The sequence below is a fragment of the Lithobates pipiens genome, unplaced genomic scaffold (assembly GCF_037356315.1).
Source record: "Lithobates pipiens isolate NorthernLeopardFrog02 unplaced genomic scaffold, aLitPip1_a1.2 Scaffold_86, whole genome shotgun sequence".
NCBI classification, from domain to species: domain Eukaryota; kingdom Metazoa; phylum Chordata; class Amphibia; order Anura; family Ranidae; genus Lithobates; species Lithobates pipiens.
The window spans coordinates 413541-432845 of NW_027507910.1; the positions used below are offsets into that span (position 1 = coordinate 413541).

The window sequence follows — 19305 nt, forward strand, 5'->3', positions numbered from 1 at the left end:
TATGTTGGGCCACTCTAGACGTTCCACACCGTTCTGCTATGTTGGGCCACTCTAGACGTCCCACACCGTTCTGCTATGTTGGGCCACTCTAGACGTTCCACACCGTTCTGCTATGTTGGGCCACTCTAGACGTCCCACACTGTTCTGCTATGTTGGGCCACTCTAGACGTCCAACACCGTTCTGCTATGTTGGGCCACTCTAGACGTCCAACACCGTTCTGCTATGTTGGGCCACTCTAGACGTCCAACACCGTTCTGCTATGTTGGGCCACTCTAGACGTCCAACACCGTTCTGCTATGTTGGGCCACTCTAGACATCCCACACTGTTCTGCTATGTTGGGCCACTCTAGACGTCCCCACACTGTTCTGCTATGTTGGGCCACTCTAGACGTCCCCACACCGTTCTGCTATGTTGGGCCACTCTAGACGTCCCACACTGTTCTGCTATGTTGGGCCACTCTAGACGTCCAACACCGTTCTGCTATGTTGGGCCACTCTAGACGTTCCACACCGTTCTGCTATGTTGGGCCACTCTAGACGTTCCACACCGTTCTGCTATGTTGGGCCACTCTAGACGTCCCACACCGTTCTGCTATGTTGGGCCACTCTAGACGTTCCACACCGTTCTGCTATGTTGGGCCACTCTAGACGTTCCACACCGTTCTGCTATGTTGGGCCACTCTAGACGTCCCACACCGTTCTGCTATGTTGGGCCACTCTAGACGTTCCACACCGTTCTGCTATGTTGGGCCACTCTAGACGTCCCACACTGTTCTGCTATGTTGGGCCACTCTAGACGTCCAACACCGTTCTGCTATGTTGGGCCACTCTAGACGTCCAACACCGTTCTGCTATGTTGGGCCACTCTAGACGTCCAACACCGTTCTGCTATGTTGGGCCACTCTAGACGTCCAACACCGTTCTGCTATGTTGGGCCACTCTAGACATCCCACACTGTTCTGCTATGTTGGGCCACTCTAGACGTCCCCACACTGTTCTGCTATGTTGGGCCACTCTAGACGTCCCCACACCGTTCTGCTATGTTGGGCCACTCTAGACGTCCCACACTGTTCTGCTATGTTGGGCCACTCTAGACATCCCACACCGTTCTGCTATGTTGGGCCACTCTAGACGTCCCACACCGTTCTGCTATGTTGGGCCACTCTAGACGTCCCACACCGTTCTGCTATGTTGGGCCACTCTAGACGTCCCACACCGTTCTGCTATGTTGGGCCACTCTAGACGTCCCACACCGTTCTGCTATGTTGGGCCACTCTAGACGTTCCACACCGTTCTGCTATGTTGGGCCACTCTAGACGTCCCCACACCGCTCTGCTATGTTGGGCCACTCTAGACGTTCCACACCGTTCTGCTATGTTGGGCCACTCTAGACATCCCACACTGTTCTGCTATGTTGGGCCACTCTAGACGTCCCACACTGTTCTGCTATGTTGGGCCACTCTACACATCCCACACCGTTCTGCTATGTTGGGCCACTCTAGACGTCCAACACCGTTCTGCTATGTTGGGCCACTCTAGACATCCCACACTGTTCTGCTATGTTGGGCCACTCTAGACGTCCCACACTGTTCTGCTATGTTGGGCCACTCTAGACGTCCCACACTGTTCTGCTATGTTGGGCCACTCTAGACGTTCCACACCGTTCTGCTATGTTGGGCCACTCTAGACGTCCCCACACTGTTCTGCTATGTTGGGCCACTCTAGACGTCCCCACACCGTTCTGCTATGTTGGGCCACTCTAGACGTCCCCACACCGTTCTGCTATGTTGGGCCACTCTAGACGTTCCACACCGTTCTGCTATGTTGGGCCACTCTAGACGTCCCACACTGTTCTGCTATGTTGGGCCACTCTAGACGTCCCACACCGTTCTGATATGTTGGGCCACTCTAGACGTCCCACACCGTTCTGCTATGTTGGGCCACTCTAGACGTCCCACACCGTTCTGCTATGTTGGGCCACTCTAGACATCCCACACCGTTCTGCTATGTTGGGCCACTCTAGACGTCCCACACCGTTCTGATATGTTGGGCCACTCTAGACGTCCCACACCGTTCTGCTATGTTGGGCCACTCTAGACGTCCCACACCGTTCTGCTATGTTGGGCCACTCTAGACGTCCCACACCGTTCTGCTATGTTGGGCCACTCTAGACGTCCCCACACCGTTCTGCTATGTTGGGTCACTCTAGACGTCCCACACCGTTCTGATATGTTGGGCCACTCTAGACATCCCACACTGTTCTGCTATGTTGGGCCACTCTAGACGTCCCACACTGTTCTGCTATGTTGGGCCACTCTAGACGTCCCACACTGTTCTGCTATGTTGGGCCACTCTAGACGTTCCACACCGTTCTGCTATGTTGGGCCACTCTAGACGTCCCCACACTGTTCTGCTATGTTGGGCCACTCTAGACGTCCCCACACCGTTCTGCTATGTTGGGCCACTCTAGACGTCCCCACACCGTTCTGCTATGTTGGGCCACTCTAGACGTCCCCACACCGTTCTGCTATGTTGGGCCACTCTAGACGTTCCACACCGTTCTGCTATGTTGGGCCACTCTAGACGTCCCACACTGTTCTGCTATGTTGGGCCACTCTAGACATCCCACACCGTTCTGCTATGTTGGGCCACTCTAGACATCCCACACCGTTCTGCTATGTTGGGCCACTCTAGACGTCCCACACCGTTCTGCTATGTTGGGCCACTCTAGACGTCCCCACACCGTTCTGCTATGTTGGGTCACTCTAGACGTCCCACACCGTTCTGCTATGTTGGGTCACTCTAGACGTCCCCACACCGTTCTGCTATGTTGGGTCACTCTAGACGTCCCACACCGTTCTGCTATGTTGGGCCACTCTAGACGTCCCACACCGTTCTGCTATGTTGGGCCACTCTAGACGTCCCACACCGTTCTGCTATGTTGGGCCACTCTAGACGTCCCACACCGTTCTGCTATGTTGGGCCACTCTAGACGTCCCACACCGTTCTGCTATGTTGGGCCACTCTAGACGTCCCCACACCGTTCTGCTATGTTGGGCCACTCTAGACGTTCCACACCGTTCTGCTATGTTGGGCCACTCTAGACGTCCCACACTGTTCTGCTATGTTGGGCCACTCTAGACATCCCACACCGTTCTGCTATGTTGGGCCACTCTAGACATCCCACACCGTTCTGCTATGTTGGGCCACTCTAGACGTCCCACACCGTTCTGCTATGTTGGGCCACTCTAGACGTCCCCACACCGTTCTGCTATGTTGGGTCACTCTAGACGTCCCACACCGTTCTGCTATGTTGGGTCACTCTAGACGTCCCCACACCGTTCTGCTATGTTGGGTCACTCTAGACGTCCCACACCGTTCTGCTATGTTGGGCCACTCTAGACGTCCCACACCGTTCTGCTATGTTGGGCCACTCTAGACGTCCCACACCGTTCTGCTATGTTGGGCCACTCTAGACGTCCCACACCGTTCTGCTATGTTGGGCCACTCTAGACGTCCCACACCGTTCTGCTATGTTGGGCCACTCTAGACGTCCCACACCGTTCTGCTATGTTGGGCCACTCTAGACGTCCCCACACCGTTCTGCTATGTTGGGTCACTCTAGACGTCCCACACCGTTCTGCTATGTTGGGCCACTCTAGACGTCTCACACCGTTCTGCTATGTTGGGCCACTCTAGACGTTCCACACCGTTCTGCTATGTTGGGCCACTCTAGACATCCCACACCGTTCTGCTATGTTGGGCCACTCTAGACGTCCCACACCGTTCTGCTATGTTGGGCCACTCTAGACGTCCCACACCGTTCTGCTATGTTGGGCCACTCTAGACGTCCCACACCGTTCTGCTATGTTGGGCCACTCTAGACGTCCCACACCGTTCTACTATGTTGGGCCACTCTAGACGTCCCCACACCGTTCTGCTATGTTGGGCCACTCTAGACGTTCCACACCGTTCTGCTATGTTGGGCCACTCTAGACGTCCCCACACTGTTCTGCTATGTTGGGCCACTCTAGACGTCCCCACACCGTTCTGCTATGTTGGGCCACTCTAGACGTCCCCACACCGTTCTGCTATGTTGGGCCACTCTAGACGTCCCCACACCGTTCTGCTATGTTGGGTCACTCTAGACATCCCCACACCGTTCTGCTATGTTGGGCCACTCTAGACATCCCACACCGTTCTGCTATGTTGGGCCACTCTAGACATCCCACACCGTTCTGCTATGTTGGGTCACTCTAGACATCCCCACACCGTTCTGCTATGTTGGGCCACTCTAGACATCCCACACCGTTCTGCTATGTTGGGCCACTCTAGACGTTCCACACCGTTCTGCTATGTTGGGCCACTCTAGACGTCCCCACACCGTTCTGCTATGTTGGGCCACTCTAGACGTCCCCACACTGTTCTGCTATGTTGGGCCACTCTAGACGTCCCCACACCGTTCTGCTATGTTGGGCCACTCTAGACGTCCCACACCGTTCTGCTATGTTGGGCCACTCTAGACGTCCCCACACCGTTCTGCTATGTTGGGTCACTCTAGACGTCCCACACCGTTCTGCTATGTTGGGCCACTCTAGACGTCTCACACCGTTCTGCTATGTTGGGCCACTCTAGACGTCCCACACCGTTCTGCTATGTTGGGCCACTCTAGACGTCCCACACCGTTCTGCTATGTTGGGCCACTCTAGACGTCCCCACACCGTTCTGCTATGTTGGGTCACTCTAGACGTCCCACACCGTTCTGCTATGTTGGGCCACTCTAGACATCCCACACCGTTCTGCTATGTTGTGCCACTCTAGACGTCCCACACCGTTCTGCTATGTTGGGCCACTCTAGACGTCCCACACCGTTCTGCTATGTTGGGCCACTCTAGACGTCCAACACCGTTCTGCTATGTTGGGCCACTCTAGACGTCCCACACCGCTCTGCTATGTTGGGCCACTCTAGACGTTCCACACCGTTCTGCTATGTTGGGCCACTCTAGACATCCCACACTGTTCTGCTATGTTGGGCCACTCTAGACGTCCCACACTGTTCTGCTATGTTGGGCCACTCTAGACGTCCAACACCGTTCTGCTATGTTGGGCCACTCTAGACATCCCACACTGTTCTGCTATGTTGGGCCACTCTAGACGTTCCACACCGTTCTGCTATGTTGGGCCACTCTAGACATCCCACACTGTTCTGCTATGTTGGGCCACTCTAGACGTCCCACACTGTTCTGCTATGTTGGGCCACTCTAGACGTCCAACACCGTTCTGCTATGTTGGGCCACTCTAGACATCCCACACTGTTCTGCTATGTTGGGCCACTCTAGACGTCCCACACCGTTCTGCTTTGTTGGGCCACTCTAGACGTCCCCACACCGTTCTGCTATGTTGGGTCACTCTAGACATCCCACACTGTTCTGCTATGTTGGGCCACTCTAGACATCCCACACCGTTCTGCTATGTTGGGCCACTCTAGACGTCCCACACCGTTCTGATATGTTGGGCCACTCTAGACGTCCCACACCGTTCTGCTATGTTGGGCCACTCTAGACGTCCCACACAGTTCTGCTATGTTGGGTCACTCTAGACGTCCCACACCGTTCTGCTATGTTGGGTCACTCTAGACGTCCCACACCGTTCTGCTATGTTGGGCCACTCTAGACATCCCACACCGTTCTGCTATGTTGGGCCACTCTAGACGTCCCACACCGTTCTGCTATGTTGGGCCACTCTAGACGTCCCCACACCGTTCTGCTATGTTGGGTCACTCTAGACGTCCCACACCGTTCTGCTATGTTGGGCCACTCTAGACGTCTCACACCGTTCTGCTATGTTGGGCCACTCTAGACGTTCCACACCGTTCTGCTATGTTGGGCCACTCTAGACATCCCACACCGTTCTGCTATGTTGGGCCACTCTAGACGTCCCACACCGTTCTGCTATGTTGGGCCACTCTAGACGTCCCACACCGTTCTGCTATGTTGGGCCACTCTAGACGTCCCACACCGTTCTGCTATGTTGGGCCACTCTAGACGTCCCCACACCGTTCTGCTATGTTGGGTCACTCTAGACGTCCCACACCGTTCTGCTATGTTGGGCCACTCTAGACATCCCACACCGTTCTGCTATGTTGTGCCACTCTAGACGTCCCACACCGTTCTGCTATGTTGGGCCACTCTAGACGTCCCACACCGTTCTGCTATGTTGGGCCACTCTAGACGTTCCACACCGTTCTGCTATGTTGGGCCACTCTAGACGTCCCACACCGTTCTGCTATGTTGTGCCACTCTAGACGTCCCACACCGTTCTGCTATGTTGTGCCACTCTAGACGTCCCACACCGTTCTGCTATGTTGGGCCACTCTAGACGTTCCACACCGTTCTGCTATGTTGGGCCACTCTAGACGTCTCACACCGTTCTGCTATGTTGGGCCACTCTAGACGTCCCACACCGTTCTGCTATGTTGGGCCACTCTAGACGTCCCACACCGTTCTGCTATGTTGGGCCACTCTAGACGTCCCACACCGTTCTGCTATGTTGGGCCACTCTAGACGTCCCACACCGTTCTGCTATGTTGGGCCACTCTAGACGTCCCACACCGTTCTGCTATGTTGGGCCACTCTAGACGTCCAACACCGTTCTGCTATGTTGGGCCACTCTAGACATCCCACACTGTTCTGCTATGTTGGGCCACTCTAGACGTTCCACACCGTTCTACTATGTTGGGCCACTCTAGACGTCCAACACCGTTCTGCTATGTTGGGCCACTCTAGACATCCCACACTGTTCTGCTATGTTGGGCCACTCTAGACGTTCCACAACGTTCTGCTATGTTGGGCCACTCTAGACGTCCCACACCGTTCTGCTATGTTGGGCCACTCTAGATGTCCCACACCGTTCTGCTATGTTGGGCCACTCTAGACGTCCAACACCGTTCTGCTATGTTGGGCCACTCTAGACATCCCACACTGTTCTGCTATGTTGGGCCACTCTAGACGTTCCACACCGTTCTACTATGTTGGGCCACTCTAGACGTCCAACACCGTTCTGCTATGTTGGGCCACTCTAGACATCCCACACTGTTCTGCTATGTTGGGCCACTCTAGACGTTCCACAACGTTCTGCTATGTTGGGCCACTCTAGACGTCCCACACCGTTCTGCTATGTTGGGCCACTCTAGACGTCCCACACTGTTCTACTATGTTGGGCCACTCTAGACATCCCACACTGTTCTGCTATGTTGGGCCACTCTAGACGTTCCACAACGTTCTGCTATGTTGGGCCACTCTAGACGTCCCACACTGTTCTGCTATGTTGGGCCACTCTAGACATCCCACACTGTTCTGCTATGTTGGGCCACTCTAGACGTTCCACAACGTTCTGCTATGTTGGGCCACTCTAGACGTTCCCACACCGTTCTACTATGTTGGGCCACTCTAGACATCCCACACTGTTCTGCTATGTTGGGCCACTCTAGACGTTCCACAACGTTCTGCTATGTTGGGCCACTCTAGACGTCCCACACTGTTCTGCTATGTTGGGCCACTCTAGACATCCCACACTGTTCTGCTATGTTGGGCCACTCTAGACGTTCCACAACGTTCTGCTATGTTGGGCCACTCTAGACGTTCCCACACCGTTCTGCTATGTTGGGCCACTCTAGACGTCCCACGCTGTTCTGCTATGTTGGGTCACTCTAGACGTCCCACAACGTTCTGCTATGTTGGGCCACTCTAGACGTCCCACACTGTTCTGCTATGTTGGGCCACTCTAGACATCCCACACCGTTCTGCTATGTTGGGCCACTCTAGACGTCCCACACCGTTCTGCTATGTTGGGCCACTCTAGACGTCCCCACACCGTTCTGCTATGTTGGGTCACTCTAGACGTCCCACACCGTTCTGCTATGTTGGGCCACTCTAGACGTCTCACACCGTTCTGCTATGTTGGGCCACTCTAGACGTTCCACACCGTTCTGCTATGTTGGGCCACTCTAGACATCCCACACCGTTCTGCTATGTTGGGCCACTCTAGACGTCCCACACCGTTCTGCTATGTTGGGCCACTCTAGACGTCCCACACCGTTCTGCTATGTTGGGCCACTCTAGACGTCCCACACCGTTCTGCTATGTTGGGCCACTCTAGACGTCCCCACACCGTTCTGCTATGTTGGGTCACTCTAGACGTCCCACACCGTTCTGCTATGTTGGGCCACTCTAGACATCCCACACCGTTCTGCTATGTTGTGCCACTCTAGACGTCCCCACACCGTTCTGCTATGTTGGGCCACTCTAGACATCCCACACCGTTCTGCTATGTTGGGCCACTCTAGACGTCCCACACCGTTCTGCTATGTTGGGCCACTCTAGACGTTCCACACCGTTCTGCTATGTTGGGCCACTCTAGACATCCCACACCGTTCTGCTATGTTGTGCCACTCTAGACGTCCCACACCGTTCTGCTATGTTGTGCCACTCTAGACGTCCCACACCGTTCTGCTATGTTGGGCCACTCTAGACGTTCCACACCGTTCTGCTATGTTGGGCCACTCTAGACGTCTCACACCGTTCTGCTATGTTGGGCCACTCTAGACGTCCCACACCGTTCTGCTATGTTGGGCCACTCTAGACGTCCCACACCGTTCTGCTATGTTGGGCCACTCTAGACGTCCCACACCGTTCTGCTATGTTGGGCCACTCTAGACGTCCCACACCGTTCTGCTATGTTGGGCCACTCTAGACGTCCCACACCGTTCTGCTATGTTGGGCCACTCTAGACGTCCAACACCGTTCTGCTATGTTGGGCCACTCTAGACATCCCACACTGTTCTGCTATGTTGGGCCACTCTAGACGTTCCACACCGTTCTACTATGTTGGGCCACTCTAGACGTCCAAAACCGTTCTGCTATGTTGGGCCACTCTAGACATCCCACACTGTTCTGCTATGTTGGGCCACTCTAGACGTTCCACAACGTTCTGCTATGTTGGGCCACTCTAGACGTCCCACACCGTTCTGCTATGTTGGGCCACTCTAGACGTCCCACACTGTTCTGCTATGTTGGGCCACTCTAGACGTTCCACACCGTTCTACTATGTTGGGCCACTCTAGACGTCCAACACCGTTCTGCTATGTTGGGCCACTCTAGACATCCCACACCGTTCTGCTATGTTGGGCCACTCTAGACGTCCCACACTGTTCTGCTATGTTGGGCCACTCTAGACGTTCCACACCGTTCTACTATGTTGGGCCACTCTAGACGTCCAACACCGTTCTGCTATGTTGGGCCACTCTAGACATCCCACACTGTTCTGCTATGTTGGGCCACTCTAGACGTTCCACAACGTTCTGCTATGTTGGGCCACTCTAGACGTCCCACACCGTTCTGCTATGTTGGGTCACTCTAGACGTCCCACACCGTTCTGCTATGTTGGGCCACTCTAGACATCCCACACCGTTCTGCTATGTTGTGCCACTCTAGACGTCCCACACCGTTCTGCTATGTTGGGCCACTCTAGACGTCCCACACCGTTCTGCTATGTTGGGCCACTCTAGACGTTCCACACCGTTCTGCTATGTTGGGCCACTCTAGACATCCCACACCGTTCTGCTATGTTGTGCCACTCTAGACGTCCCACACCGTTCTGCTATGTTGTGCCACTCTAGACGTCCCACACCGTTCTGCTATGTTGGGCCACTCTAGACGTTCCACACCGTTCTGCTATGTTGGGCCACTCTAGACGTCTCACACCGTTCTGCTATGTTGGGCCACTCTAGACATCCCACACCGTTCTGCTATGTTGGGCCACTCTAGACGTCCCACACCGTTCTGCTATGTTGGGCCACTCTAGACGTCCCCACACCGTTCTGCTATGTTGGGTCACTCTAGACGTCCCACACCGTTCTGCTATGTTGGGCCACTCTAGACGTCTCACACCGTTCTGCTATGTTGGGCCACTCTAGACATCCCACACTGTTCTGCTATGTTGGGCCACTCTAGACGTCCCACACTGTTCTGCTATGTTGGGCCACTCTAGACATCCCACACCGTTCTGCTATGTTGGGCCACTCTAGACGTCCCACACCGTTCTGCTATGTTGGGCCACTCTAGACGTTCCACACCGTTCTGCTATGTTGGGCCACTCTAGACGTCCCACACCGTTCTGCTATGTTGTGCCACTCTAGACGTCCCACACCGTTCTGCTATGTTGTGCCACTCTAGACGTCCCACACCGTTCTGCTATGTTTGGCCACTCTAGACGTTCCACACCGTTCTGCTATGTTGGGCCACTCTAGACGTCTCACACCGTTCTGCTATGTTGGGCCACTCTAGACGTCCCACACCGTTCTGCTATGTTGGGCCACTCTAGACGTCCCACACCGTTCTGCTATGTTGGGCCACTCTAGACGTCCCACACCGTTCTGCTATGTTGGGCCACTCTAGACGTCCCACACCGTTCTGCTATGTTGGGCCACTCTAGACGTCCCACACCGTTCTGCTATGTTGGGCCACTCTAGACGTCCAACACCGTTCTGCTATGTTGGGCCACTCTAGACATCCCACACTGTTCTGCTATGTTGGGCTACTCTAGACGTTCCACACCGTTCTACTATGTTGGGCCACTCTAGACGTCCAAAACCGTTCTGCTATGTTGGGCCACTCTAGACATCCCACACTGTTCTGCTATGTTGGGCCACTCTAGACGTTCCACAACGTTCTGCTATGTTGGGCCACTCTAGACGTCCCACACCGTTCTGCTATGTTGGGCCACTCTAGACGTCCCACACCGTTCTGCTATGTTGGGCCACTCTAGACGTCCAACACCGTTCTGCTATGTTGGGCCACTCTAGACATCCCACACTGTTCTGCTATGTTGGGCCACTCTAGACGTTCCACACCGTTCTACTATGTTGGGCCACTCTAGACGTCCAACACCGTTCTGCTATGTTGGGCCACTCTAGACATCCCACACTGTTCTGCTATGTTGGGCCACTCTAGACGTTCCACAACGTTCTGCTATGTTGGGCCACTCTAGACGTCCCACACCGTTCTGCTATGTTGGGCCACTCTAGACGTCCCACACCGTTCTGCTATGTTGGGCCACTCTAGACGTCCCCACACCGTTCTGCTATGTTGGGTCACTCTAGACGTCCCACACCGTTCTGCTATGTTGGGCCACTCTAGACATCCCACACCGTTCTGCTATGTTGTGCCACTCTAGACGTCCCACACCGTTCTGCTATGTTGGGCCACTCTAGACGTCCCACACCGTTCTGCTATGTTGGGCCACTCTAGACGTTCCACACCGTTCTGCTATGTTGGGCCACTCTAGACATCCCACACCGTTCTGCTATGTTGTGCCACTCTAGACGTCCCACACCGTTCTGCTATGTTGTGCCACTCTAGACGTCCCACACCGTTCTGCTATGTTGGGCCACTCTAGACGTTCCACACCGTTCTGCTATGTTGGGCCACTCTAGACGTCTCACACCGTTCTGCTATGTTGGGCCACTCTAGACGTCCCACACCGTTCTGCTATGTTGGGCCACTCTAGACGTCCCACACCGTTCTGCTATGTTGGGCCACTCTAGACGTCCCACACCGTTCTGCTATGTTGGGCCACTCTAGACGTCCCACACCGTTCTGCTATGTTGGGCCACTCTAGACGTCCCACACCGTTCTGCTATGTTGGGCCACTCTAGACGTCCAACACCGTTCTGCTATGTTGGGCCACTCTAGACATCCCACACTGTTCTGCTATGTTGGGCCACTCTAGACGTTCCCCACCGTTCTACTATGTTGGGCCACTCTAGACGTCCAACACCGTTCTGCTATGTTGGGCCACTCTAGACATCCCACACTGTTCTGCTATGTTGGGCCACTCTAGACGTTCCACAACGTTCTGCTATGTTGGGCCACTCTAGACGTCCCACACCGTTCTGCTATGTTGGGCCACTCTAGACGTCCCACACCGTTCTGCTATGTTGGGCCACTCTAGACGTCCAACACCGTTCTGCTATGTTGGGCCACTCTAGACATCCCACACTGTTCTGCTATGTTGGGCCACTCTAGACGTTCCACACCGTTCTACTATGTTGGGCCACTCTAGACGTCCAACACCGTTCTGCTATGTTGGGCCACTCTAGACATCCCACACTGTTCTGCTATGTTGGGCCACTCTAGACGTTCCACAACGTTCTGCTATGTTGGGCCACTCTAGACGTCCCACACCGTTCTGCTATGTTGGGCCACTCTAGACGTCCCACACTGTTCTACTATGTTGGGCCACTCTAGACGTTCCACAACGTTCTGCTATGTTGGGCCACTCTAGACGTCCCACACTGTTCTGCTATGTTGGGCCACTCTAGACATCCCACACTGTTCTGCTATGTTGGGCCACTCTAGACGTTCCACAACGTTCTGCTATGTTGGGCCACTCTAGACGTTCCCACACTGTTCTGCTATGTTGTGCCACTCTAGACGTCCCACACCGTTCTGCTATGTTGGGCCACTCTAGACGTTCCACAACATTCTGCTATGTTGGGCCACTCTAGACGTCCCACACCGTTCTACTATGTTGGGCCACTCTAGACGTCCCACACCGTTCTGCTATGTTGGGCCACTCTAGACGTTCCACAACGTTCTGCTATGTTGGGCCACTCTAGACGTCCCACACCGTTCTGCTATGTTGGGCCACTCTAGACGTCCCACACCGTTCTGCTATGTTGGGCCACTCTAGACATCCCACACCGTTCTGCTATGTTGGGCCACTCTAGACGTTCCACAACGTTCTGCTATGTTGGGCCACTCTAGACGTCCCACACTGTTCTGCTATGTTGGGCCACTCTAGACATCCCACACTGTTCTGCTATGTTGGGCCACTCTAGACGTTCCACAACGTTCTGCTATGTTGGGCCACTCTAGACGTTCCCACACTGTTCTGCTATGTTGTGCCACTCTAGACGTCCCACACCGTTCTGCTATGTTGGGCCACTCTAGACGTTCCACAACGTTCTGCTATGTTGGGCCACTCTAGACGTCCCACACCGTTCTGCTATGTTGGGCCACTCTAGACGTCCCACACCGTTCTGCTATGTTGGGCCACTCTAGACGTTCCACACCATTCTGCTATGTTGGGCCACTCTAGACATCCCACACCGTTCTGCTATGTTGGGCCACTCTAGACGTCCCCACACCGTTCTGCTATGTTGGGCCACTCTAGACATCCCACACCGTTCTGCTATGTTGGGCCACTCTAGACGTCCCCACACCGTTCTGCTATGTTGGGCCACTCTAGACATCCCACACCGTTCTGCTATGTTGGGCCACTCTAGACATCCCACACCGTTCTGCTATGTTGGGCCACTCTAGACGTTCCACAACGTTCTGCTATGTTGGGCCACTCTAGACGTCCCACACCGTTCTGCTATGTTGGGCCACTCTAGACGTCCCACACCGTTCTGCTATGTTGGGCCACTCTAGACATCCCACACAGTTCTGCTATGTTGGGCCACTCTAGACGTCCCACACCGTTCTGCTATGTTGGGCCACTCTAGACGTCCCACACCGTTCTGCTATGTTGGGCCACTCTAGACATCCAACACCGTTCTGCTATGTTGGGCCACTCTAGACATCCCACACCGTTCTGCTATGTTGGGCCACTCTAGACGTCCCACACCGTTCTGCTATGTTGGGCCACTCTAGACATCCCACACCGTTCTGCTATGTTGGGCCACTCTAGACGTCCCACACCGTTCTGCTATGTTGGGCCACTCTAGACGTCCCACACCGTTCTGCTATGTTGGGCCACTCTAGACGTTCCACAACGTTCTGCTATGTTTCTGGTGATTAATCGATGTTTTGTTTTGTTCAGGTGATCCGGCGGCAGAGTGAAGAGGAGAAGCTCCTGGTTTTGGTTCGGCACCGGGCCGGTCACACTTGTGAGAACGCCGTCATCATCATACTAATCATGGCATGGGAGGGAATCCCGCGTTCCCTGGGAGACACGCTCTATAGCACCATCACAGAGACCATCACCAAATACGGGAACCCAACATCCAGAAGATGCGGCCTGAATGACGAGTGAGTCTTCACCATTCACCAATCATTCACCCACCATTCACTGATTGTTCACCCACCATTCACTGATCATTCACCCACCATTCACCGATCGTTCACCCACCATTCACTGATCATTCACCCACCATTCACTGATTGTTCACCCACCATTCACTGATCGTTCACCCACCATTCACTGATCATTCACCCACCATTCACTGATTGTTCACCCACCATTCACTGATTGTTCACCCACCATTCACCGATCATTCACCCACCATTCACCGATCATTCACCCACCATTCACTGATTGTTCACCCACCATTCACTGATTGTTCACCCACCATTCACTGATTGTTCACCCAACATTCACCGATCATTCACCCACCATTCACTGATTGTTCACCCACCATTCACTGATTGTTCACCCACCATTCACCGATCATTCACCCACCATTCACCGATCATTCACCCACCATTCACTGATTGTTCACCCATCATTCACCGATCGTTCACCCACCATTCACTGATTGTTCACCCACCATTCACTGATTGTTCACCCACCATTCACTGATCATTCACCCACCATTCACCGATCATTCACCCACCATTCACCCATCGTTCACTTCAAATTCTCACTTTTTGTACATTCTCGTGTTTCTTCTTATATTCCACTTCTGTACAACTTCTAGAGATTTGTAAAGTTGTCCTCGGCTAGGACAGGTCATTGATCAACGATCGCTAATATAGAAGGTCAGCCAGAGAGAGGACAACCGCTGTGCAGCACCACTAAGTATATATATATATATACACATGCACATGATATTCCCAAAAGTATTGGGACGCCTGCCTTTACATGAACTTTAATGGCATCCCAGTCTTAGTCTAGAGGGTTCAATATTGAGTTGGCCCTTTGCAGCTATAACAGCTTCACCTTTTCTAGGAAGGCCGTCCACAAGGTTTAGGAGGGTGTCTATGGGAATGTTTGACCATTCTTCCAGAAGAGCATTTGTGAGGTCAGGCACTGATGTTGGATGAGAAGGCCTGGTTCCCAGTCTCCGCTCTAATTCATCTCAAAGATGTTCTATTGCATTGAGGTCAGGACTCTGTGCAGGCCAGTCAAGTACCTCCACTCCAAACTCGCTCATCCATGTCTTTATGGACCTTGCTTTGTGCACTGGTGAGGAATCATGTTGGAACAGGAAGAGGCCGTCCCCAAACTGTTCCCACAAAGTTGGGAGCATGAAATTGTCCAAAATGTCTTGGTATGCTGACGCCTTAAGAGTTCCCTTCACTGGAACTAAGGGGCCAAGTCCAACCTCTGAAAAGCAACCCCCCCACCATAATCCCCTCTCCGACACCATAATCCCCCCTCTAACACCATAATCCCCCTCCCCCCACTCCATAATCCCCCCTCTGACACCATAATCCCCCCTCCCCGACACCATAATCCCCCCTCCACCAAATGATTTGGACCAGTGCACAAAACAAGGTCCATAAAGACATGGATGAGCGGGTTTGGGGTGGAAGAACGTGTCTGGCCTGAGCGGAGACTGCGAGCCAGGCCTTCTCATCCAACATCAGTGCCTGAACTCACAAATTCTCCTCTGGAGGAATGGTCAGGCATTTCAATAGACACCCTCCTAAACCTTGTGGACGGCCTTCCCAGAAGAGGTGAACCTGTTATATCTGCAAAGGGCCAACTCAATATTGAACCCTCCGGACTAAGACTGGGGGGTCATTAAAGTTCATGTATAGCAGGCGTCCCAATACTTGTGGGAATATCGTGTGCACGTGACTTCTCCATCACAGACATGCTCATTATATTCTTTTTATGAAGCTGATCGAGTTCTTCTAGAAAACATGAAAGATGATCATTTCTATGAAGAGGATCTGGGCAGGCAGAAGTCAAAGCGCTCCTCTCTGATTGGCTGATCCCTCCCTCTCCTTCCTCTGAGGACACTCAGCTCTCCGGAATCATCATTCATATCATGTAGATGGATGAAGAATGACTGTGATTTGCCGATTCCACCGCCGAACACGCCCCCAACACCAAAGTACCGCAGTCCACATAGGCATCCAACGCATGGCTAGATCCAGGAACCTACCAACAACCCACCCTATCCCCGGAACACCTACCACCTTATAACCACCCCCACCCACCCTATCCCCGGAACACCTACCACCCTATTACCACCCCCACCCACCCTATCCCCGGAACACCTACCACCTTATAACCACCCCCACCCACCCTATCCCCGGAACACCTACCACCCTATTACCACCCCCACCCACCCTATCCCCGGAACACCTACCACCTTATGACCACCCCCACCCACCCTATCCCCGGAACACCTACCACCTTATGACCACCCCCACCCACCCTATCCCCGGAACACCTACCACCTTATAACCACCCCCACCCACCCTATCCCCGGAACACCTACCACCTTATGACCACCCCCACCCACCCTATCCCCAGAACACCTACCACCTTATAACCACCCCCACCCACCCTATCCCCGGAACACCTACCACCTTATAACCACCCCCACCCACCCTATCCCCGGAACACCTACCACCTTATGACCACCCCCACCCACCCTATCCCCGGAACACCTACCACCTTATGACCACCCCCACCCACCCTATCCCCGGAACACCTACCACCTTATAACCACCCCCACCCACCCTATCCCCGGAACACCTACCACCTTATGACCACCCCCACCCACCCTATCCCCGGAACACCTACCACCTTATGACCACCCCCACCCACCCTATCCCCGGAACACCTACCACCTTATGACCACCCCCACCCACCCTATCCCCGGAACACCTACCACCTTATGACCACCCCCACCCACCCTATCCCCAGAACACCTACCACCTTATAACCACCCCCACCCACCCTATCCCCGGAACACCTACCTACCACCTTATAACCACATAGTGATGCCCCCAACCCACCCTATCCCCGGAACACCTACCTAGGTACTATCTTATAACCACATAGTGATGCCCCCAATCCACCCTATCCCCGGAACACCTACCTAGGTACCATCTTATAACCACATAGTGATGCCCCCAACCCACCCTATCCCCGAAACACCTACCTAGGTACCATCTTATAACCACATAGTGATGCCCCCAACCCACCCTATCCCCGGAACACCTACTTAGGTACCATCTTATAACTATATAGTCATGCCCCCAACCCACCCTATCCCCGGAACACCTACCTAGGTACAATCTTATAACCACATAGGGATGCCCCCAACCCACCCTATCCCCGGAACACCTACCTGGGTACCATCTTATAACTATATAGTCATGCCCCCAACCCACCCTATCCCCGGAACACCTACCTAGGTACCATCTTATAACCATATAGTGATGCCCCCAACCCACCCTATCCCCGGAACACCTACCTAGGTACCATCTTATAACCATATAGTGATGCCCCGAACCCACCTTATCCCCGGAACACCTACCTAGGTACAATCTTATAACCACATAGTGATGCCCCCAACCGACCCTATCCCCGGAACACCTACCGAGGTACCATCTTATAACCACATAGTGATGCCCCCAACCCATCCTATCCCCGGAACACCTACCGAGGTACCATCTTATAACCACATAGTGATGCCCCCAACCCATCCTATCCCCGGAACACCTACCGAGGTACCATCTTATAACCACATAGTGATGCCCCCAACCCATCCTATCCCCGGGACACCTACCTAGGTACCATCTTATAACCACATAGTGATGCCCCCAACCCATCCTATCCCCGGAACACCTACCGAGGTACCATCTTTTAACCACATAATGATGCCCCCAACCCACCCTATCCCCGGAACACCTACCTAGGTACCATCTTATAACCACATAGTGATATACTTGTAGCACCCTGTAGCTAGTGTACATAGTTGTTAGGAGGTAAATTGGCTTGGCTGAGAGCCCTGCTGGGTTGAATATGGATCAGGGATGAGTGACTCAGGGAGGCTGGATGACTCAGCAAGCAGTACCACTGATACCTCCCCTTGTTCTCTGGAACATTGGAGAAGCTTCCAGAAGCAGAGGGTGGAGTCTAGGAGGGCCTCAGCCAATGCACAGCAAATTGGGCTGGCAGGAGGCAGGTACCTCATAAATACTCATGGGTGATGCCAGCATGAACAGTGTGTGTTGGGTGGGAGATGGAGTGCTGAGGAGGCTGTCGGAGGCCCTGGGGGGGGGGGGGGGGGGGACCTCGGGTCTGGGACTTGGGTGCTGGAGGGACCCTCTACAACACACAGATGAATCCTTCCTGGAGGCACAGGAGCAAGCAGAGGACAGCAGGAGATCTCCTGAGAAGGACTGTGGAGAAGTGGCCAGGGGCAGCTGTAGCCAGGCAGATTGGCAGTGCCTGAAGCGGTGGTGCTGGGATCAGTGACCACGGGAGGAAGTGGTGGGAAAGTGCGAGCCGTGACACCCTACCTGCTCTTCAAGTATAGGGGCCCGGGGTCCCTACCTGTAATGGGCCTTTCCTACACAAATTACTGCTGGGTGGCATAGCTGAGTCCTACAAGCAAGAGAAGTGCTGGAGGAAGAAGTGGAGTGTACATAGAGACAGTATATAGGGACTTTATATAGGGACTGTATATAGAGATTGTATATAGAGACTGTATATAGGGACAGTATATTGGGTCTGTATATCAAGACTGTATATAGGGACTGTATATAAAGACAGTATATAGGGTCTGTATATAGGAAGCTGTTCTGAAGTCAGGTGGACATCCCATAACCTCCTATTCACATTCTTACCCCCAAATTGAACCACAGGAACAAAGTCCCGGACTGTCTCTCTGTCTGTGAAGACTCGGTGTGCCCGGCTGTGCAGGGTGGGGGATCTTGTCTCACCGGCGGCTCCTACGTGGGGTGCGCTATATACTGTATATACTCAGATTTTATAATAATAGTCTATCCAAGACTAGGTCCAATGGAGCCAGGCCTGGGATAACCAACATCCCCAGATCTTATGAAACCGGAACGTTATACCTCTGTGCTAATATATCAACCGCCCATTACGCAATGTTACCCCCATATTGTCTGGACACATCTCCCATGTAGGAGGCCAATCCCCCATTTGGAGGCCAATTCCCCATGTAGGAGGCCCATCCCCCATGTAGGAGGCCAATTCCCCATGTAGGAGGCAAATCTCCCATGTAGGAGGCCAATTCCCCATGTAGG

The 19305-nt window shown here is 53.6% G+C and overlaps 1 protein-coding gene across 5 annotated transcripts in view; it reads left to right on the forward strand.

Moving 5' to 3' along the window:
* TET3 (tet methylcytosine dioxygenase 3) overlaps positions 1 to 19305 on the forward strand; it is a 189078-nt gene that overhangs the window by 129048 nt on the left and 40725 nt on the right. For all 5 annotated transcript variants that reach the window (XM_077474461.1, XM_077474460.1, XM_077474462.1 and 2 more), the window contains one exon: positions 13886 to 14094. In XM_077474461.1, coding sequence (XP_077330587.1) covers positions 13886 to 14094 — 209 coding nt within the window. The remainder of the gene's footprint in view (positions 1 to 13885; positions 14095 to 19305) is intronic.